Below are 22,587 nucleotides of genomic sequence, written 5' to 3'. Positions count from 1 at the left end.
TACACAGCATTACTGTCCATTGGGCTCATTAGCTAGTCTCAAAGAAAATAGACTATATTCAAAACTGCCCAACACAGCATCCCCGGTGTCAGAATAGTGAAGGGAAAAATGTCACAAATTCGTGTTCTGAGTGTGTACCCAGGCTCAGGAGGCGTGGTTCGTGTCCCACACCTCCTGTGAGTCTGTGGCGGCGTCACAGAGCTGGGGGACTCCAGGCTTGGCTCCAGAGATGCTAATTTGAGTGTCTTCCCTGCAGCAGGCTGCAGTGTGTGTTTTGATTATTCACTCATTCACCCACGCGCAGAGCTGAACGTGCTGTGCCCATGCCCTCTCCCGACACGGCTTCACTCCCAGCCTGGCTGCTCCCAGCCAGTGATGTAAATGTACCAGCTGCTTCCCAGGAGCCAGTCCGAATCGTGCAGGAGGGGCCCAGCCCTCTCCCAGGCATCAGCCTGCTGCCTTCAGCCTCAGCCCTCTTGCCAACCATGGTGGGTCTCTTCAATCTCCCATCACCTTACTGGAGATGCCAGGAGCTAATCCTCTTAGAGGCTCATGATCTATAACGTGCATCAGTCTACGCGCTCCAAGTCAGATGCTTTATTGTTTTCTGATTGTGGGTACATGAACAGATCTGCTTAAAGGGGCTGCACTGGGCTGTCAGGAGGTGGTCAGGAGGAAGGCGGCAGGCTGCTTGGAAAATGAAGGCGCTTCTGCTGCTGGTCCTGCCCTGGCTGAGTCCTGCCAACTACATTGACAATGTGGGCAATCTGCACTTCCTGTACTCGGAACTGTGAGTCCCCTCTCGGTGTGTGTGTGTGTGTGTGTGTGTGTGTGTGTTGGGTAGATGGGGGTGGCTTCTGAGTCACTTTCCCAGCTGGTCTATTCTGTTTCCGGCAGTAATCTACATATACTGAATGTGCACAAAAAAAATGTCTTGCAGCAGCGAAGGCAGGCACGCCTGGTGCTCTGTGACTTAACAGAAAGCATCATCTTAATGGAGGTGCTGCTTCCCCAACAAGGCACCCCCACTTCTGTGCTAAAGCTGTTCTGAGTGTGTGTGTGTGTGTGTGTGTGTGTGTGTATGTGTGTGTATGTGTATGTGTATGTGTGCGCTCAGCCTTTTCTTGATAGATGTGACTTCTTTGCCTTTCCATAAATAGAACTGAGAAAGCAATTAAGATCAGAGCTTGCAAGCAGAGATGCCCATCGTGTATAGGGGATTTCTAATAGCTAAGACAGTCCCTTTATTGAGACCATCAGAGCCGATACCTGAAGTCAGGTGGAGTGTCAGTAAGGGGGGAAAGGTAACCTTATACATTCAAAGGATAAGTTTTATTTTTACTAATTTTAAACTTATAGAAAGTAAAGAACCATACAATTGATACCTTGTAGTACCATCACACCAATGTCAAGATTAATATTTTAGCAAGCTCCAGGCTATGTAACTACACAGTAGGACTATGCCTCAAAATACATAATACATACACACATATATATCTTTAAAATAGTCTTGGGTAAATTGTAGCTATCATAAAATTTCACTCTCAGATACTTCACAGTGTACTTCTAAAACATAAATATATTTTCCTACATGACTAGCATCTATTTTATGAGAAGAAATGACTTAGGCCTCTAACTTTAAAATACGTGTTTTTCTGACTCCTTTGTTGAAAGGGTTGCAGACAGGTGTGGGTGATTTCCATCAGTCACAAAAGATGTGTCACAAAATTCCTTCTTGTTAGCCAGACAGGAAACTACAGCAAGAATGCCTTCTCTTTCGGGGACGGGATCTTTCAGTGTGGACCAGGCTGGCCCAGAAATTTCACTCTCCTGCCTCGGTCCCCTGAGTGTTGAGGTGACAGGTGTGCTCTACCAGGGCCAGGACAGGAAACAAGGAATCTAAACGGGGTTCTTAGAGTGCTGGTTGGGAAAGCTTACCCAAGTTGCGTGGAGACAGCCAGAGTCACTTCTGTACTTAGTTGGACTACACAGTCTGTCAAAGACAGTAGCTACTCAGTAAATGCTTGACAAATAGAATAAGACTCTTGAAGGCAAGTCATTCGTTTTATAGATGTTGCGTTCCAGGAGTGTCTGGTCCTACTTACCTGACTGAAATCTCGCGCCAGTTTACCTAAGATCAGAAGTCACAGAGAGAAAGTGTATGGCTCTGCCTTCACTTGTGAGGACCTCTAGGGAGATTGTGACATTACAAAAAGCCTTCCTTAGAAACTAGACAGTGGCAGAGCACACTGGGATTGTATGAAGTCTCCTTCCCCTCTCCCGAGGGTGGCTGAGGTTGGGGGGTCTCTGGAACCCAGGGCCACAGTATCCTTTCTGCCCACCCCACCTATCTGCATCCTTGTTGGTTACTGTATTAGTTTCCCATGGCTGCTGTAACAAGTGTCCACAAACTGGGTACCTAGATACTTCTTTTTTCCATGTTTTGGAATCCAGATACTTGGACTCAGGTTGCAAGTCTACACCCATGCTGACAGCTGTAGGGAAAATCCTTCCCTGTACTCCTCAGAGTCTGCTGGCTCTAAGCATCCTTTTGCTTGTGGCTTTGTAACTCTGGTTTCTCTCTGTGTCTGCATATGACCTTTTCTTCTGCATCCTTACCAGTTCTGTTTATGTCTCTTTCCATCCTCTTCCTTCTCTTTTTATTTTCCCGCAGTGTTGGTACCAAACCTTGGACCTGAACATGCTAGGAAACCTCAGAGAAGAATCCTAATTTATCCTCCTCTTGTAAGGATATTGTCACTATGTTTAGGCCCCGTTGGATAGTCCAGCATGATCATATCTTGGGACTCCTAGCCTAATCTAAGTCCTAAGGCATTTTATCTAAGGCCACATTCACAATCTGAGAGGCATTCTCTTTGGGGGCCACCCTTTGGCTTACTCTAGATGCTACAGAAGAGCCCCTCTATTTAGCTACTTTCAGTCTTGATGGCCTTGTTGGAGGAAAGCATTTCCTTTTATCTTAACAATATTCTTCCTGTAAGTATGTGACTTGGAGGCAAAGTCTCTCATGGATTACCTGAGTAGACGCAAGCGGGTCACTCTGAAGCTCTCCAGAAAGCGTGATGCTCAGAATTTCCATGATAGCATATCCAAAGTCGTTGCTCAGAACTTGTTAGAACTTTCCAGTTACTGCCGAGGTGAAAATTGTCCACTTCTGGTTCCCAGAGAACTTAGGGGTGTGAGCCAGACCTTAAAGTATAGGTAGGAATCAGGCACACTCAGGGGTGGAGCGAGCATTTCCGAATGACAGCGCTGGTTATTACCAAAACTTCGACAATTTAATTCCAAACCAAGAGGGGACAACTAACCTTGTTTAATACCCCAGAGCAGAGGCAGCAGGGATGTCCTTGAGATGAAGAGGACATCTCCTACCATGGTCACCAGGGCCTCAGAGACAGAGCCATGGGGGCTTGCTGGCCTCCCTTTCCTCTCTTCTGGACTCTGTGACGTAGATGACGCTTGTTCTGTATCTCCAGGGGCTTCCAGATGCTGAATCTCTCTTGAGCGCCCTTCTCTCTAGCACCAAGTACTCAGCTTGTGTTCTGCCCACTGGGAACCTACCTAGGACACTGGAGATAATCATTAAGTGTTTCAAAATCCACTCCGGGACCCTCCCACCCCACACTGACATGCTCCACATAGGAAATGTTTAAAATAGAAGTCAGTTATGTTGAAGGCAAAAGTCCATGGTGAGGTCCATGGCCAACTACAGACTATATGTTAAATATTATATATTTATATATAAATATTATGCACAATAAATATATACCAATATAAGTATATACATATTATATATTTATGATATGTGATATCTTATATAAAACATATTTATAAATAAATATATAATATGATTATGTGCATAATACCCAGTGACACTAATTTAATTTTAAACTAATTTAATCCAAGCAACAACACTGTGTCCCACCCTGTAGATAACTTACTCATGTTCAGTTTGACCTCGGGGACCAAGAGTTTCTAACTGGCAGCTAAGGTCCTTCTTCGTCACTTGTTGCCTTGGTTTAGAGGAGAGGGGACCCAGCAGAAGAAGCTAACAACGAAGGTATTGGGTGCCAGTCTATAACTGGAGGCAGGAGTCTAGGGCACTCCAGAGTATGCACTTTAAAAACAAGAACTGAGGTCTGCAGGTTATGGTTGTGGGAGGGCACTCGCCACAGGTGTACAGGGCCTGGACTCTGCCCCTGGCACCATGTACCCACAACACGAACATAGCAGCACCGGGCTAACAGCTTCTCTTTCTGAAGGGCCTAGACCCCAAAGACAAGCAAGAACATCACTGCCCACAGCCTCCTTGAGTCCCCTTCCCTTCCCTTCAGCAGAGGGGGCTCATAGGGACATGTACATGGAGATCTGAGAACAAGTGGGTTCTCCAGAACCCCCAGAGTGTGTTTAAAGTTCCTGATTCTTAGGCTTTAACTCAACCCTAGTAAAATTTACCTGTTTGGGGATGGAGCTACCATTTCCCTCCCTGAGCTGTCCAGATAACCCATGTGGGCCACTGTCTCCCACTCTGTGGCTTGGCTATTAAAGAGCCCTTTATTCCGGTTGGGAGCCATCGACTTATCTGATGGAAGGCACCTCTATGCTTTGTGTTTCTGCGTCCTCCTCTCTGGGCATCACTGAGGACTTAGAGTCCTACTCACCAGATAGTGGCTTGAGGGATGCATGCTAGCTTCTGAAGAACTGAGCCTGGAGACTTAAGCTGAGTGAGGTTGTTTCCCATCCACGATCAAGGCAAGCTGTGATAAAACTTTACAAACCAGATGCCAACTGCTCACCATAACCCAAGCTAAGCTTCTCTCAGATGCTCCAGAACACGGCTCTGAACTTGACGTACTGAGGTGGTCATCGCCTGCTCCGTGGCGGCCTAACATTTCTTCAGTTTAAACCAAACATTTGCTTTCGCAAACAAAGGCTCCAGGGAAAAGCATCAATGTTGGGAGTACAGCATGCGTCTCATTGGCCGCAGCAAACCCTTAAGAAAATGTCCTGAGAGTGGAAAGGCTTCACGCTTCCTCCACCCTCAGAGTTCCTAGTTCTTGTCACCTTTCGAAATGCCACTCGCTGTCCCTTTCTGGCGGCTTCTGTGACCTGCTCAGGTGTGTGGGGCAGATTGAGTGAGCCGCAAGAAGCTGTGCAGTATACTGAGTGAGGCTTTGCCTTTCAAAACGCACTCTCTCTCCATTGTAGGGAGTCCTCACCAGGGCAGCTCAGCACAGCACGACTAGAACACACACCCACGAAATTAACGCTGCTGCCGAGCTCTGTTGCTTCTCAGAAAGCCAGCAAGCACCATCTCTGTCCAACTTAGGGCCAGATAAATAGTCTTGGTTTCTCAGTGGAGTCACTATTCATAGTAGCTCTTCCAGGATCTAGAGAGAGAAGTTACACGCTAGTCCCCGCTCCCTGTGACACAGTCATTCCGCAGGGGCGTGGCCTGATCCCACCAGCACTGTGTACCAGAAAAGTTAAGATGAGTGAATCTAAATCTGCAACCTGAAATATTTAGGGTTATGGAGGGGCAAGGCCTCCTGGAGAAGCAGCTGCGAGCAGCAGGAGAGGTGGAAGTGCTGCCTGTATCCTCCTTGCAAGCGGGGTCCAGTCCGGGAGTCAAGGGCAGAGGGACACAGCTCACCCACCAAGTGTCTTAGGACCAAGGACACTAAACACCCACCACCTCCCTAGAAGAGCTTTCTCGAGGCAATCTGCCAAGCACACCTCTGAGGAATCACACTGACTTCCTGCTCTAGAGACCTTGCTTTGGGGCTTATGGGCCAAAGAGCTGTCAATCAAATACAGCTGGACTTTCTGGGCTTGGAAGCAAGAAGACCGTTGCCTTAGTTTTGTCTGTCACTCACTAGGTGGTCTAGCTAGTGGCTTTCTCTTTTCTGGGTCAAGGTCTTCTTACAGCAATCACAGCGTTTCTTTTTCCTCCCTTGCTGACATCAGCTGTTGGTCCATGGACTATAGAAAGCAGAAAAGCATCCTCTACAGAGCTTCATGTAAATAGAGCCACACGGGTGTGTCCAGGTTACTGCAGTTGCATTCCTTCCAGTCTGTGTATGAGAGGAAGAGAAGGAAGGGACAAGAGGAATGAAGTCGGCGTCCATTTCTTCCTCACTGTCACCCCCCCAGCACATTTGGAGTCTGCACTAACTAGTTTAGCTTTATGGATTTGCCAGCAACTGTTGTCCAAACTGAATCTCAAAGACTTTGTTTCTCTTTCACTGATCTTGAAAGGAAAAAAAAAAAAAAAAAAAAAAAAAAAAAAAAAAAAAAAAAAACAGTCTCTGGCTTTTTCTTGCTATATGTTTTGAGTAGCTGAGGCCAAGTTTTGATAGAACCTAAAAGGAAAGAGACGGGGTCTATAGATAAAATGGGCTGAGGTGGAGAAATTATAGTCTAATAAGGGTGAAGATCAGTTTCAAGGACTTGTTTTGGGTTCAGTGAATGTCTTCAAAGCGTTTCAGTGACGGGTGGGAGGGGTGGTGCTGGGGGTGGAAAGCAAGGCTTCCCGCATTAGGCCAGTGCTCTCCCACGGCGCTGTGGGCCCAGCCTCCAGCACATGCTTTCACATTTTCCCCTTACGTTTTAGGCTTGCGTATTTGGAAGGCAATAGAAGCGCATGTTTCTGATCCATTTACACTAGACTCTTTGAAAGCTTCTTTGTAATGATTCTTTGATGTCCACAGAGCACGGCGACCTTGCTCCATGATTTTACTTTAATTTTTTTCACCTTGATAATCCCAAATTCCCTTGCCAGCCCTGAAGCAATTCTGTCTCCTAACTCTTCACTGTCTGGTATAAGTGCTCTTCCTTGAAAAACCTTGATTCCTTCCAAACCCAGTAGTTTCAAGCTTCTACTCAAGGCTTGGCCAATTGCTTTTATCTTTCTAGTCACACGAGTTTACTCGAGTTTGGTTCATTTATTTTCAACTTCATTTTAACTTGCTGCAGTGGAACATTTTAAACAACAAAAGGAGAGAGGAGAATAAAGAACTTCTGGATCTCTTGTGTTCATTTTTAACAGTTACTGGTTCATGGTCAGGTTTCTTTCATCATTCGAGGTAAGCCCTCGAATTGTTTGGAAGCAAATCTTAGGCATGATTATCATTTTTATCTGTAAATATTTCAATATGTCAACTCTAAAAGGTGGTTTTGTTTAGTTGTTGTTGGTTTTTTCTTTTTGGTTGTTGGTTTTATTTCTAAGACAAGAAATCACTCTATAACCCAGGCTGGCCTTGGACTTGTGGTCCTCCTGCAACAGCCTCCCCACGGGTTGTGGCCGTGTGCCGCCACTCCCAGGAAACGGCGAAATTCTTAACTGTGACCACAACACTAATAACCACACACAGGATAACAATAACCCCTCAACATAAAATAGCCAGTCAGTTCCAATTCTCTCTACCATGTCATAATTTTCCTTATGGTAATTTGGTTGCAACTTGTAAACATAGTTGATTGTCTCTTCTTTCTTCCCCTTTTCCTCCTCCTCCTTATTCAAGCTGTGTTAATAGAAAAGTGTTGTTAAAAATGAAGCTGGAGAAACACAGTTTTGACAAAATACAAACGCTAGGCAACTGTAGATTGTAATTTACTATCCAAGTTGAAGAAATCTTAAGCAAATATCCAAAGCATTGCATGCTAAAATCCTTATGAATTTATTTGCCATTTTATCTGAGTTCAGTTTTTTAGTGACAAGTCACCCAAGACATTTAGGGAGACTTTGATGGCCACCAAGAGAGAAGTATTTTTTCCCCAGGATAATAGGTTTCCAATTATTAAATTATGGCCTTACATCAGTAGAGAATATACTCATATGCTTGTCATGTATAGGTATCGCTATACAAAGCTATATATAGCTCATGGACATATGCATATATTTCCATATATACTATCATATTATGTAGTAATACATATCATCTGTATGTAATTTATATGTATTGTCATACTATAGGTATCTCTACATTCTGCAAACATCTACTACATTAATATATCCGTTATTGAACGTGGACAAAAACATTTTAAAAGGCAAAGCAGTTGCTAGGGTTTAGGGCAGCCTCCCCTTACCCTGCTCCCAGTTCCTCACACTTTGGCGACTGTTGCTTGAGAAATAAGCTCCCTGGACTCTTTGGCATAAGAACACAACATTCTCGAAGTTAACAGAAGACAATTTCTCCCCAACAATCCCGGGTGGGTCTTGGAAGAAACAGGCAGGAAATGGCCTGATTTTGCAGGTCAAATAAAACTTCCAGACCAAAACACCAGACATCCTTTTTTTTTTCCTTAGTCATTGTCTCTTCTGTAGAAAGGAAAAGGACTGTGTTATCTTCTAAGTTCTCTGTGGTCTGTCTCCCCTGGAGCCACACATCCACATTAGCTCAGCAGGAGCGAGGTGCGCTGAAACTGATAGTGTTTAACAAAGAGAAGTGTTAGGACTGCTAAGCCCAACTAGGGCTCTTTGAGGGGTGCTTGTGTACCTGGAACCCTGAGCCATGGACAGTCTCACAGTAATCCTGCTTTCCGTTAGTGTAGGTAACTCTCCTCCTGTCTCTGGGTTTCTTGTTCTCTTGCATCCCTCCAGAGAAGCAGGCTTGGTGGTCCTTCAAGCCCATTTTTCCTGTTTCACTCTTGCACACTCTCCTGAGGACCTGGGCACTCTTCCCAAGCCTCTCCCTTCACTAAGTAATTCTACCCAAAACAAATGAGATAGGAAGAAGCCATACTTCAAGACGAGAGAGTCCTCTTGTCACCCAGACGCTATGGCTAAGTGGTTCTAATGAGAAAGGGGAGGGGTGGCCTGATGTGTGGATACCAGGATGCCCTGAGGTCAGGTTGGCTGGCTCCTTACGAAGGGAAATTTGGGGCAAGCTACTCAGCCCCCTCAGCTTTTCTCTCACAAAAAGGAAGGTAATAACACCTACCTCACAGGCTGTGGTGAGCACTGAATAAAACATGAAGTATTTAGTACAGTGCCCAGTATAGAAGAAGCCCTTACGTTGTGGATTTGGCTAGTAATAACACAAATATACAACCCTAAAATATTGTAATATCTCTAAAACATGCAAAGAAAAGTAGCCCCACTTTTCTTGGTGATTTGTAAAATAATAGCACATTTCACAATAGATGGAGTCTTTGATTTGATGAAATTTGGAACACAGCTCTGCCCCCCATGGGTAAACAGAGATCAGAGAAAAGAGGGCTTGGCGGCACGGCCCCTCCTTCCCTGCTTCAGTGGAGAGGCAGGTGGCTGCCATCTTAGAGCCGCCTGAGCTATTTGTCAGCAGACAGGGGCCACGCTTGCCTAGATGCTCCACTTCAGCGATGGGTCCCGGGCCACACCCGCTCCCTCCTCCTCAGGAGTCACCCCTCAGCTATTCAGCTCCCTTCTTGTTACCTTGACACCACAGCACCTACTTCCTCTTCCCCTTGCTCAATTCGAAGATGATGACTCAGCCCAGCACATTCCTTGGCTGGTGGAGTCTAGTGATACCTGTGGCCCAGCACTGTAGCTATTTGGAGCCTCAGGGGATCCTGGAGGTAACCCAACAACTCGTGTAATAAATAGAGAAACCGAGGCATCATAGTTTACCCAGGTGACTCAGTCCTCTCAGTAGCAGGCTGTGTGACCCTGAATAAGTCATGACATTTTGCTGTGTACAAGGCGTTCGTTAATGTATGACGTATTCATCCCCGGGAGCAATCAAAGTAGTTGTTAGCATTTTTTGGCTAACAGCTTTGGGCTACATAATACTATAGGTGTGACACACATGACCTTGCACATCACCCATGAGGAACTGAGTGTCCGTCCTCTGATGGAGTCTGACCTCCTGGGCATGCTCCGGCAGTGGCATCATAGGAATTCCCTGTCCGATGTTGTACAAATGCAACCTGGGGCCATTTGATGGTTAACAAAGCTGCACTCTTGAATGCTGCACTCCAGGGTCTTTGTGGGAGTCTAAAGATCTCACACACACGAAGCTCCGCACCAAACTACAGCCTGCAGTTTGCTGTCCTTTAAAAAATGTGGTCTCTTCGGTGGTGGTCGCTGCCAAGGTACCCGTGTTCCTGAGAACAAACTCTCATCTAGTCTCCTGTGAACAGCCCTGATGAAACTCACTGAGTGCCCCCCACCCTCCCCCTCTCTCACACACGTATGCATATTCACACACAAAGACAGGAAAGAAGAAACGGCTTCTTTGGAAGAGGAAGGAAATTAGCAGGACTGAGAGTGGGACAAGAGAGGATAACTAATGGGGGTGATAATTATGATCCAGACACATTATGGACATGTATGGAAACATCCTAGGGAAAGCTATTTTTTAATATAATTACTATGTGCTAGTAAAAAGCATTTTCAAAAGAGCAAAGAAGAAAACGTGGCCTCTGAAGCCACCTAGACTTGAGTTCAAGCACAGACTGGGCACTTCATAGCTAGGTAACCTTCAGTAGATGGCCGAGCCCCGGATCTCTCATAATGACGGTGCCTGTCCCCTGGGATCGTGACTCAGATAGAGCATACGTGAAGCGCTTGAGCATCTGCAGCCGTAAGTGTGCTGTAAACATCAGCGGCCTCAGCTGACCTTTGCAGCAGATGCAGAGGACTCTTCTTTGCGCAGCAAGGCACAGAGACGCAGTGAGGCTTAGAAGGCATCCACAGGCAACCCTGAGTGGGCCAGAGCAGTTAGCACCCCGCACCCCAGCTGCTTCTCACACGGTTGCCAGGACAACAACATTGCTGGCACATGTCTCCAAATTACTCCAGGCCTGTAATTCACACCAGTTCAAGCCAGGTCGAAGGATGAAGATGATTCGGAAGTGCTGCTTTCTAGATTAAACTTTTTTTCTGGGCAGAATATGTAGGCAGTTTCTCTGGCCTGCTAACGTGATGCTGAAGAAGAACTTTCTCTTGACGGTGGTCAAGAGGACAGCTTCAAGATGCTCTTGTACACCGGTGGCAGGGTAGGGACGCGGCCCCACGCGGCCACTTGCAGCAGCTGAGGGAGTCCTCCTCCCATTTAGGAATGTCCACTCAGCTCATGCCAGATCCTTGACTTCACAGTGAGAAGTTGTTCCAGGGTTAAGCTTCAATGAGTTGAAGTATGTTAAAGGGGATTTTTAGCATGGCTGTAAGCAGCAGGGGCTTACCAGAGAGGCCCCTCGGGAAAGAATAAGACATACCCGTATGTGTCTGTGTGCTTTTCATGAGTCATGCCTCGCCGTCCTTACAGTAGTTACGTATGCGATGTTTTGAGTTCTGAGGTTATTATGTTCAAAGAGTTTGCTTTGAAATTTAAACAAAATCACAGAAGTGGTTTCGGTGTTTATGGGACAGGATTATCATGTGTCCATGGATTATTGTGTGCACATGAGTATCCTCTGACCACAGGGATACCAAGGCTGAGGGGTATCTTCACTGTTAAACAGTCTCATCTGTGAGATTTCCAGAAACCCTGAGGGAGAACAGAACTATACTCAGGTCATAGATGCTCGGGGCAGAAGCCTGGTTTGAGCTCTCTTTTAACACTACTATTTGAAAACATTTCTATATAAAATTAATATTGCCTCTGTGTTCTGGAACTCTTGATCCTTAGTAGCAAAAGTCTTCAGACTCCAAAATGAGGAGCTCCTTTCTCTTCCCACGTTCCCTCAGAAATTTCCATGTCCTTTTTTCTTGCCTTCATCCCAAAGACACTCGTTAAAGCGGTCAGCCACAAATAGTTTTGGTTCTGTGAGCCAAATGTAATTGATGAGAAACTAAAGAGGACCACCCTCCACTGAACATGTTTTGGAAAAGTCCTTCACTCTCAGAAGATGCCACCACAGTTTCTGTGGAGCTAGGTGGAGCTGGTGGAGCTAGGTATGAGGCCCTGAGTTCAAGCCAGAGCGCCCATGGGAGAAGCTGAACATCCTGGCATTTGCCTATATAATCTGGTTCGGCAAAGGCAGAAGCAGAGAGGAGGAACCCTGGGCCTTTGTGAGCGGCCAGTTTAGCCTAATTGACCAGTGCCAGGTCCCAGTGAGAGACCCTGCTTCAAAACTCAAGATAAATGGCTCCTGAGGAATGACATCTGAGTCCACACACGTGTGCACTCACGCACACACGCAACGCACGCATGCATGCATGCACGCGCAAATAAAATAAGTGAAAAATTTTAAGTATCTGGTCACCCCCAGCAGGGTAGGGGTCTGTCGTCCCTGTGACGCAAGCCCTGCTGACAGCTTCACCATGACCTTCTAGAATGACCACTCAGGTAAACTGAAGCCAGGCAGAACAGGCTCTACCATGCTTTTGAGGTACTTGTCCTTGGACAGTGGCCCCGACTTCTATGAGCTGTGATGACTGTTGTGGTGGTGAGGTTTGTGAGGACTGAGGCAGTGACGTGCAGCCACCACCACCCCGCCTGCACGTGGGCATCACCACCCATCCTGGCTGGCTGTGTTTCCAGCCTCGCTACACCATAAGCCACCTGCTCTCTTATTTTTCTTTAGAAAAAGAAAAGCTGATCAGTGTTGGTATCTTCCGACTCAAGGCTCTTCCCCGCTGGTCCTCCTGGGTCTCCTCTAGACCTCACAACAGGATTCTGATCTCTGGGAGAGAGGACAGTTTCCCATAAGAGGCCCCTAGACACTCACCATCTGCTTTGGAGCCTTGAGAACTGGTATCTAGGACTTAAAAATAGAACTGGAGAGGTGAAGGAGACTGGGAAGAGCAGGGTGTTCTCTAAATCAGACGGTGCCTCTTCAGTCACAGGATAGCAGAATTGGGGTCTTTTTTTTCCCCCCTGTCTCTCAGTCAGTTGCTCAGTGCCATGGTCTTTCAGCTTTCACTTTCCAGGTGGCTTGCTGGGACAGCCTCCCTCATGCCTCTTTCTTCCATGGAGAGGTCAGCCACATTAGGCTAGGGAGGCCAATTGATTTTTCGTCATGATCACTAGCACTTGTGGTCATTTTCCTTTCATTTGCTGGACACTCAGCAAAGTCGAGAATGTCTATCAGTTAAAAACAGGCCTTTCTTGGTGAGTGGATATAAACGGTTGTTCTGGAAAACAAATCAAGATGCTTTCTACTGCTTTCCTTCTAAGTTCTGACCCTCTGTCTGGTGTTGGTGTGTTCTTTTCTCCTTTTAAGTTTTATTTATTATGTATAGTGTTCTGCCTGTTTTTACACCTGCACACCAGAAGAGGGCACCAGATACTATTATAGATTGTCGTGAGCCACCATGTGGTTGCTGGGAATTGAACTCAGGACCTTTGGAAGAGCAGCCAACGCTCTTAACCTCTGAACCGTCTCTTAACCACTGAACCGACCCCAGTGTTAGTGTTTTCTAAGTGTTGTTTTTCAACCTAGGATCCCCCCCCCCCCCGCCTTGTAGAGGAGTGAAGAGTTTGTACCTGGTTAAAAGAAAACACAATTTAGTAAGTATTATCAGGTGCTTGTGAAATGCCAGGCATGCTCTGGGCTGATGACACAGGCATAAAGAACGTACAGACCAGCGGTGAAAGAAAGCGGGGCAAAGAGAAGTGTCTCCCTCAGGAAGGCCTGGGAGAAAAAAAGAGTACTTAGCAGGTGCCAGAAGGAAGGCTGGCAGGCATCGGGAACAGCATCTGGTGTTGAGATTAATGGACACACAGGACTTCTGAACAGTCAGATTCTTAAGTCTGTAACGAATGATGGTTCCCGCATCCCACAGTCCCATGAGCAGCGAGTGAAGAGTGGTGTAAAGGGAGCTGACACGGGCAGGTCTCCCTCTTGGAGAGGAGGATTTTCTATGAAGGCTAAAGCCTGCCTCTCACCTCATGGCTCGTCCCTGCTTGGTGAGCGTTCACGCCTAGTGCTCCTGTGTCTCCAAACGGTGCTGCTTTCAGTGGCCCCCCAGGCCGTTCAGATCTGTCTCTAGTGAGTTCTGCTGAGTCGTACCCATCCGTACGGAGCCAAGTTTGCTTACTTCCCCCCCCCTCCCTCTCATCTCATGTCTCTGGGGGGATTCCCCACCTGAGCATCCGTGCATTTCCTGACATTCTCAGATCAGCCGCCTTTCGGTTCAGATCAGCACATCGGAGAACTGTAGAAACCTGGGCTCAGTACACCGTGTTTACGATTCTGTAATTCTTATCCGTTTCGTACCCAACTTTGAATCTTTAGACTGATAATGTCAGTAAGACCTTTCCTGAGATGCTGTCCAGTCACCCCAATTCCCCCCCCCCTTATATTCTTCTTAACGCCCAGCACAGTATTGTGATCTTTAAGACACTCTCCTATGTTTGTTGGGGGCGGGAGGCAATTGAAATGCAGCTGCTTCTCTATTTACTCATCCTTGTTTTTATTTTTTTTTAACCTTTAAATTTTTACTTCCGTAATGTTCCTCCCTCAGTTTTTAAACCAACCATCACATACATTAGTCACCGAATTGTTGTTGTTGTTGTTTTAAACTCTTTCCCTTTGCCTGCTTTTTGAATCAGTTTCACATGTTGTTGGGCCTTTTCCAGTTTTCTGACATCCCCCCTGAGTGCAAGGTAATTTTTCAGAAATAATTATTCATTTTTACTACACCATTGTTCAGTAAGCGTATTAGTCAAATTCCTTCATTCCCCGAGGCCCTGTGTCATCTGGCCTAGCTGATTTATGTGTCCTCATATTTGCCAAATATTCCTTTACCTAGTTTTTAGTCCAAACTTATCTACATGAATTCATAAGTCTCCTGCCCATCCCCCATGTGTACTTTTAAAGAGTTTATCTTTTTGCGGGGAGGGGCAGTATAAGCTGTCATTTCAATATTTGTCCCTTTTCCTTTTAAATCATGTTCTTTCAAGCGGCTTGACCTAGTTTGTTTATGCCTCAAGGACAGCTTACCAGTTTTTTGAGCTGTTCCTGAAGCAGTTCATTGTCCCCACCCCTGTCATTTTTTTTCCCCTGCAGAGCTTCATTGATACAGGCCGTTGTCCTGGCTCCTTGCTCTCCTTGCCTCTAGTGTGCCAAAATGCCGGATGATCGTAAGGGCTTCTGACACATGACTGGAGAGACGCCTGCTTTTTGCACTTGATATAAACACTTCAAAACTGGAATGAGACAAGAAACATGAGCTATAAATTTCTTTTGCAAAGAAAGAGCAACGGAATTTGCTGATCAGATCTGCTTCATAGAAACTATTAAGTCTCTCAAGGCAGAGAACTTTCCACCATGAGAAGAGTTTGGCACCCTTTCTTGGAGAAATAATTTTATTCAACCCAACCTTGTTTTTTGTTTTTTGTTTGGTTTTGTTCTAAACATAACCTTGCCAAGTCAGCATGGTTTTGGAGAGCATGTTGCTAAACTTGACCCAGTTGCTAATGTCCTAACTTATTTGATGCCTCCACCTCCCCGCTAGGGAATCCTGAAATCATAGAATATGGTCTTGCCGTTTATTTTTAGAATCAAATCCACTGCTCTTATTTCACTCAGGGCAAATGTTTGACCTAACACGGGGACACTCCAATCTGTAGCCGCTCTGTATCCCAGGGACCCTTCCCCTAGACAGCTTTGTTCACAATACAGTATGCCTAGTGGGGCTGTCTTGACAAGGCGGCAGGGGCCTCGGCTTCCGGTTTGGTGTGGGTGTGTACCCAGATGAGAGTTTATCGTCATTTGTCGTTAGCTGGAACAGAGAACTTGGTGTATATCATTTTACTTTACTCAAATAGCCCGTGATTTGGTTTTTTTCACTCAGGTATTCACCCTGAGCAGAGGACAGGGCTAAGCGTCCTAAGTAACTACATGGCCAAGGTAACTTCTGCAGTGAGTGCCCTGTGCAGGGACAGTCGGTCATGAAAAGGGAGAAGAGTAGCTTTGCTCAGCTGGGCATCCTGGCAGACTTCTGGAAGCTACTTGCCCTGTCTGGAGGCAGGCTTTAAAGGTCCACAGTATGCTGTGCCTTTGACTGGGAGGGGTTGGAGGCCAACAGTTCACAGAGACCTATGTATTTGTGTGCATGGAATAGATTGGAACAGGGTTTAAACTCCCATTAAAGCAGAATCACTTTCTGCAAATGAAAGATTACTCTTAGGAATTGTGTTCGGGTAACTAAAGAAGAAACTTCAGAGTTCTGAAATCTTAGTTTTCTGAAGTCTTAAAAATCGTATGCATAAGCAAATCACTTGAAAGGAAGACTCTTAGGAAACATCTGGGCCTATAGGTAATTCAGTAAGCAAATACCTATAAGCTCTGCTATTCTTTGGATTGAAAGAGGCTACGGCAGCTTCCAAACTCATCAAGATGGCACAGGGAACATGGTGGCTATCTTCTGGATACTTGCCTAGTTCAGATCACATAGCCTTGGGCATTCAGTGGCTTCGCTTGGCAGGAACCCATGTGGGCTTTTGGTACCCAGTGGAGCCCTCGATCGGTGTGTTTGCCATAAAGCGCCAGGCCCCGCCGCCTTTGACGTGGAATGTGACTGCACGCCGATCAGACTGTAATCGGAGAATCTTAACTTACTAAAAGAAAAAGTAAAAAAGCAAACCGTAAAACTTACTATACCCTTGGATCCCTCTCTGCTCTCGATGGGCCCAGGTTGATTTCGTCTCCTTCCTGGACCCGCCTCAACCAGTCAGATCTCCTGGACTTGGCCATGTAAGACTGTCTGTACTTGAACGTTAATCGGCTGTTTGGCTCGTTCTTCCTGATTACTTCCAGAAGTTACAGAACACGTTGTCCCTGTTGAGGGTCGTCAATGACCTTTTCTTCCCTCCCCCTCCACTCCGAACGGCTCTTGTCCCAAAGTGTTCTCATGTAGCCTTTCCTGGCCATAAAAAGAATGAGACAGGACACTAATGGCTGCGGCATTCTGAATCTCTCTTTGGTGTCCCAAGTGAGCCGAACACCTGTGCATCTGAAGCCTCTTTCAGTCATAGCTTTGGGGTCATAGATGCATCAAGGGAGACCAAGGCAGCGCGGGGAAGACGTTTTAACCAAATCACGTATCATGTCATCCGTCTGGAGTCTCTTTTTTTTTTTTGTGGTGGAATACACTTTATTTTATTTTATTAATTATACTTTATTCATTTTGTATCCCCCCATAAACCCCTCCCTCCTCCCCTCCTGATCCCACCCTCCCTCCCCTTTCTGCATGCATGCCACTCCCCAAGTCCACTGATAGGGGAGGTTCTCCTCTCCTTTCTGATCTTAGTCTATCAGTTCACATCAAAAGTGGCTGCATTGTCCTCTACTGTGGCCTGGTAAGGCTGCTCCCCCCTCAGGAGGAGGTGATCAAAGAGCAGGCCAATCAGATTATGTCAGAGGCAGTCCCTCTTCCCATTACTATGTAACCCACTTGGACACTGAACTGCCATGGGCTACATCTGTGCAGGGGTTCTATGTTATCTCCATGAATAGTCCTTGGTTGGAGTATGAGTCTCTGGGAAGTTCCCTGTGTTCAAATTTTCTTGTTCTGTTGCTCTCCTTGTAGAGACTCTGTCCCATCTGGAGTCTCTTGATTCTTACTAAACCTACCGCTAACTCAGATTAATTGCACCTGAAGAGCAATTAAGTGTCTGCTTTTTCAGAGATTAACCTAATCCATTCAGAAGACTCAGAGGGTTGTGAGGCTTACCCACCTGCCTCCTCGCTGCCTCCTCCTCCGGGAGTCTGTGGAGCCTGGATGTGGCTGAATTCGGTGAGGAAAGCTATAGCAAAAGACTCAGCCAGGGCAGTTTTTGGAGCCTGTGAATTTGGCTCTCAGACTTGCCAAAGAGGCCCCACTGAGCAGAGGGCTTTCCCGGCCAGCCTAGTAGAAAAGGCACTGCCAGTCCCCAGGGACTGTCCCTCTGCCCCCCCCCCCCCACAGTGTGTGACATATGTTCCCTTCCTGTATCCTAGGTTCTATGTTCAGGAGTGATTTTTATTGTTTTTGTAATTGTTGGACTTCTTAAAATAACACGTTAGTATTTAGCTGGTGGCAGATTGAATTGTACAAATTTCTCTTCAGACGTTGGGTCTTCTGTTTCATATTTTATAGTAAGAATGATTTAAAAAAGCAGCTACTGTCAAGAGACAGGCTGCTCAGCCTTAGGACACTGGGTTAATCCTTGTCTGGGTCACACAGGACCAGTTTGCCCCAGTCGCAGCCTCCCTACACCAGGAAAGAAGAAGCTGATGGGGCAGTTCGAGCATTTATGGAAGAGGGTGATTTATCTGCTTAAAATCACTCACATTTCCTTTCCTGGCTAGATTAAGGGGCCTGGTAGATTTGCTGGGGTGGAACTCAGGGTGTAGACCAAAGACAGGTAGAGAGATAGCCCGGCAGAAAAGTAGTCAGAGCAGAACTGCCCACTTGAGTGGACCCCAGGGGTACCAAGAGCCTCATGAGTCTGGTTCAAGAGCGCAATGATTGATACACAATTAGGCTAAGCATAAATGGAGAGATGGAAGGAGAGAATGCTAAAAGAATACATTTAGTGCAGCGAGTCAGCTAGCTCTTGGCAATCACTTAAAAGGACTAATACCAGTGTTTCCAAAGCTGTACTGAGAAGCTGAGAGGAGGAACACTGTAGCTCCCCCTTCCTTGCCCTCAGATGGCAGAAGCCAATCAGTTAAAAACCAGTGGACCCCACGCCTTCTCATACTTGGACACCAAGGATGCTGTGTGCCATTTCAGATCACAGGACTGCTGGTAATTGATTCACAATTCATTTGAGATTTTACTCCACGCCTCAGTCAGTGTTCTGTTGCTATAAAGAGACACCATGATCATGCCAGCCCTTGTAAAGGGAAGTATTTAGTTGGAGCTGGTGTACAGTTTTAGAGGTTTTAACATCATGGTGGGAAGCATGGCAGCTCTTCACACAGACATGGTGGGAAAGGGGCTGAGGATTCTCTGCCTGAACCCACAGGCAGCCTTTGGGCTGAAAACCTCAAAGCCCACCACAGTGACACACTTCCTCCAACAAGGCCACACCTCTTCATCTTTTCAAGTAGAGTCAGTCCATGGTGACCAAGTATTCAAATCTGTGGGCGGGGGTGTTCTCCTTCAAACCACCACCCTCCATACAAACCGACAGAGGGTCCTATAACTTGACTGCTTTTTTTTTTTTTTAACCTTCTCTGCTCATCACCCTAGACTCGAGATGAGAGGAAAGTCTTCACCTAATTGCATGCCTAGTGTTGTTCAGTAAAGTCGTAAGCAAAAAGGTGACTTTTCCTGAGTGGTTATCAAATGGTAAGTATCAACTGCATGTTGAAGATGTTTGGACTTTGCTACCACATGGGAACATACATTGTCTATATTTCTCGGTATAAAGATCCTGTAGCTGGAGCAGAAATTCTGCATGGATGCGGGTATCTATATCATAGCGCAATAAATGTAATCTATCCCAGCTTTTCTGTTGTTGTTTAGCCAAGTCGATGCCTCATTAGGTGCAGAATTAAGAGGATTAGAGCCAACTGGTGATAGAGGCCCAAAGGAATGATGTATCGCAAGCATGCACACCCTCCACGTGGCTCCAGAGAGGCACTGAGCATGCTGGCTCAAGGACGCCAGTCACCAAAAAGCATTTGTAACTGTCTTTCCAAAACACTTGTGTGGGAATGGGAGCCCCAGACTGCAAATGGAGCAGCCTTGAGATTTGGTCTGGCGCTGGTACATCTGGGCTGCCAAACATGTTTTTATAATTTGCTTCTATACAGCACATTGTGTTCTAGGGTAAAGGTTGGGGAGAACGATGAAGGCTGTCTTGTAAGAACTGTGTGTGGCTTGGGTACTCTTCCACTCAGTGCTGTTCTTTAGGGGAGGTAGGATTGGTGGCTGTGGCCTTCGCATCAGAGCCCTCTTCTGAATGAGCTGTGGCATCTCTGTGGGTGATGGGTGGCCTCAGTCACAGGAAGATGTTCTGCGGTTGTCCTTTGCCTTGTGGTTTTCCCTGAACACTTGTTTGACTTGTGCTTGATCATGGGTGTCCCGTTCTTCACAGTTAGGTAACATGCCACTCTGTTGTAATGGTGTGACCAAGAAAACAACAATGATAAGGCAACAGCAGAGCACTGGAAATGCTTATTAAAGACAGGAAGACTTCAGGTCAGGATTAAGTGACCAGCCTGTGAGGCTTGCAGTTGTTGAGGTTCTAAAGCCCTCGGGAGTATTGACCCTTACTGAATATAACGCTCTGTTATCTGAGTTCTCTCAACTGTGAAATGGAGTGGTGGTTCCCTTGGCAGCAGGTATCAGGTGCTGTGACTCCAAAGGTTGAAGCACAGGTAGTCCCAACCCTAAGAGCCCATAAACTCACACACACACACACACACACACACACACACACACACACCATTCCAACCAATATCCATGTAGCTTGGCTTTGTTACTTTGCAAGATTCTTTTTTTCCCCTGCCCTTTACCCCCCTCCTGCTTCACACCCCCCCCCCATGACTCCATAGGAGAGAAAAAACGATAGAGGGGGGGGAGAGAGAGAGAGGGAGCTTTTTTAATCTAATTTCTTCTTTTCTTATTTCTTCTCTGAGCACATTTACTCACAAACTACCTCTCAGGGTCCTAGCATTTATATAGCCTCTGAAGAGTTTCCCGAATTCCACATGTCACAGAGTCAAAGAAACTATCTGTAGCTGGCAAAACCACACCCCGTCTAGAGCATGAGGCAAATCATAGTCAGCTGCTGTGGACAGTCCGAAGCAGCCCCATGTCTCCACACCTGGGATTGAAACAGAAGCACATTCTTGTAATATTTCTGTAGGTTTTTTTAAAGAAGTCAAAATTGCAGAAGGCTACTACACACTGACTTCTGAGAACACCAACAGGGTGATGTAAAATACTCATTAGTAGATTACAATGATAAAAGTTCTAATATAATAAGAATGTTCTAATTCATGTCAGTATAGGAAGTCAGTTTGGCTTGATTAGTTCAGTGTCTCATGTGTTCTTGTAAATAAAAAGACTGGAATAGTTTGCCCCAACATTTAATCACTATGGAAACACTAGCATGTAGGTTTAATGTCTTAGAAACATGTTTCAGGAGGAAGCATACGATTACACTAGAATTTGCAAAAATAACAAGAGGAGTCAGCAAAGGGAGCAACCCAAAACTTGTGTACCTTAACAAAAAAATCTTATGTTAGGATTCATGAAGAAAAGTTTATTCTTGGTCTCTTCCTGTTTCTTATAACTGTTTCAAGAAAATAATAAACACTGTCCGCCAACACCCACATGCACACTTCCATGCCTCATAACAACAGGGAAACATTCTCACTTGCTCATGGTCCTGCTTCCTGTTTCCCTCCTTTTGCAGTTGGGATCCAGTTCTTTCCACAGCAACTACTTAAGAGGCACTTTCGCTGGCATTCTCTCAACAGGGCCGAGTTAGACAGGTCTGGTGAAGTGAGAAACAGGTGACTGAGACCTGCAAATATCCAGCCTCATGAAAGATATGGCCTGTGAAGAGAGGGAGGGAAAGAGAGCAAGGGAGAGAGAGACCAGGACCACAGAAGCATTTCTTGGCCTGCTATTCCTGAGTCCTAGCAGATATGGAGCTCTTCCTGCTAAATCCTGTCACATGTTGTGTTCCACTGCACAGAGTAGACATTCATACCTCCAAAGCCCCCACTCCCTATCCATTCTCAGCTCTCGGTAATCGCAGCTGAAGACAGGGCTTTGTGTACAAGCACAGTGCCCTTGAGAGGAGGCCTTAATCATGTCCAAGCTGCCCCAGCTCTGGTGGCGTAATTGGCAGTGTGAGACACATTTCTGAGCTCTCACATTTCTGCTCTGGGTGGCTCACTTACCTGCCCACTCCCAGAGTGCCATGGTGCCTTTATGGGGGGGGGACTAGAGCTGTCTTCAGGGATAATGCCTGGCACATCCACTTCCTCCCACCCTCACCATCTTCCCGCATGATCTGTTGACTGGATGCCAAGACATGTACAGAGTTCTCAAGTCAGTGTCCGTCAGGGTTTCCTGGGGAACTTGTAAAAAAACACAAACGGCACAATCATGCTGACCAGAGTTTGAATCCCCAGGACCTATGCAAATGCCAGGCAGGCATGGCAGCCTCTGTGATCACAGTGCCTGGTAACAGCATTGCCAGGGTTAGTTGGCTAGTTATGACTGGTCCAATTTTGGGTTCAGTTGTGAGAGATCCTGGCTCAAGAAATAAGTGGAGAGTTGATCAAGAACCTGACATCATCAGGTTCAGGCTTCCACACAATCTCTTGTGAATGCGAATACACATGTTACCTGCATTTCCATCCGAAAACAGAAGACCCACAGGTTCCAGATGACTCTTCCCACAGAGAAGCCAACCTCAGTACTATTGGCATTTTGGTCCAGAGGCTCGTCTGCGGTGGGGTCCACCTGTGGATGATGAGCGGCATCCTTGGCCCCTATCCACTACCCTCCCACGATGTGACAAATGAGAAAGGTCTCCCGACACTGTCAGATGGCCCCTCAGGAAATAATTGCCTTGGTTGAGATCCCCTGTCTTTGGGTTTCTAATTCCCAAGAGGAAAGTAGGGGCCTAGGCTTCTATTTTTACAAGTTTCCCAGCAAATCTGGTTCCTTTGCACATCAGT

General features: G+C 46.2%; 1 protein-coding gene across 3 annotated transcripts in view; it reads left to right on the top strand.

Annotated features, from left to right (window-relative positions):
- The window catches only part of Lnx1 (ligand of numb-protein X 1), a 107,259-nt gene that overhangs the window by 25,364 nt on the left and 59,308 nt on the right, over positions 1-22,587 (top strand). Inside the window, exon 1 of one of the 3 annotated variants that reach the window (XM_060380765.1) lies at positions 367-488. The exons of 1 other annotated variant lie outside the window; for it this stretch is intronic. In XM_060380765.1, coding sequence (XP_060236748.1) covers positions 382-488 — 107 coding nt within the window. In that variant the 5' untranslated portion in view covers positions 367-381. Of the gene's footprint in view, positions 1-366; positions 791-22,587 lie in introns of those variants that run through there. One more of the 3 variants, XM_060380766.1, reaches the window with a different exon arrangement.

The sequence above is a fragment of the Meriones unguiculatus genome, chromosome 3 (assembly GCF_030254825.1).
Source record: "Meriones unguiculatus strain TT.TT164.6M chromosome 3, Bangor_MerUng_6.1, whole genome shotgun sequence".
In the NCBI taxonomy this organism is placed as follows: domain Eukaryota; kingdom Metazoa; phylum Chordata; class Mammalia; order Rodentia; family Muridae; genus Meriones; species Meriones unguiculatus.
Note: the sequence above shows the minus strand (reverse complement) of the source record. Positions and strands in the feature narration are given on the sequence as shown.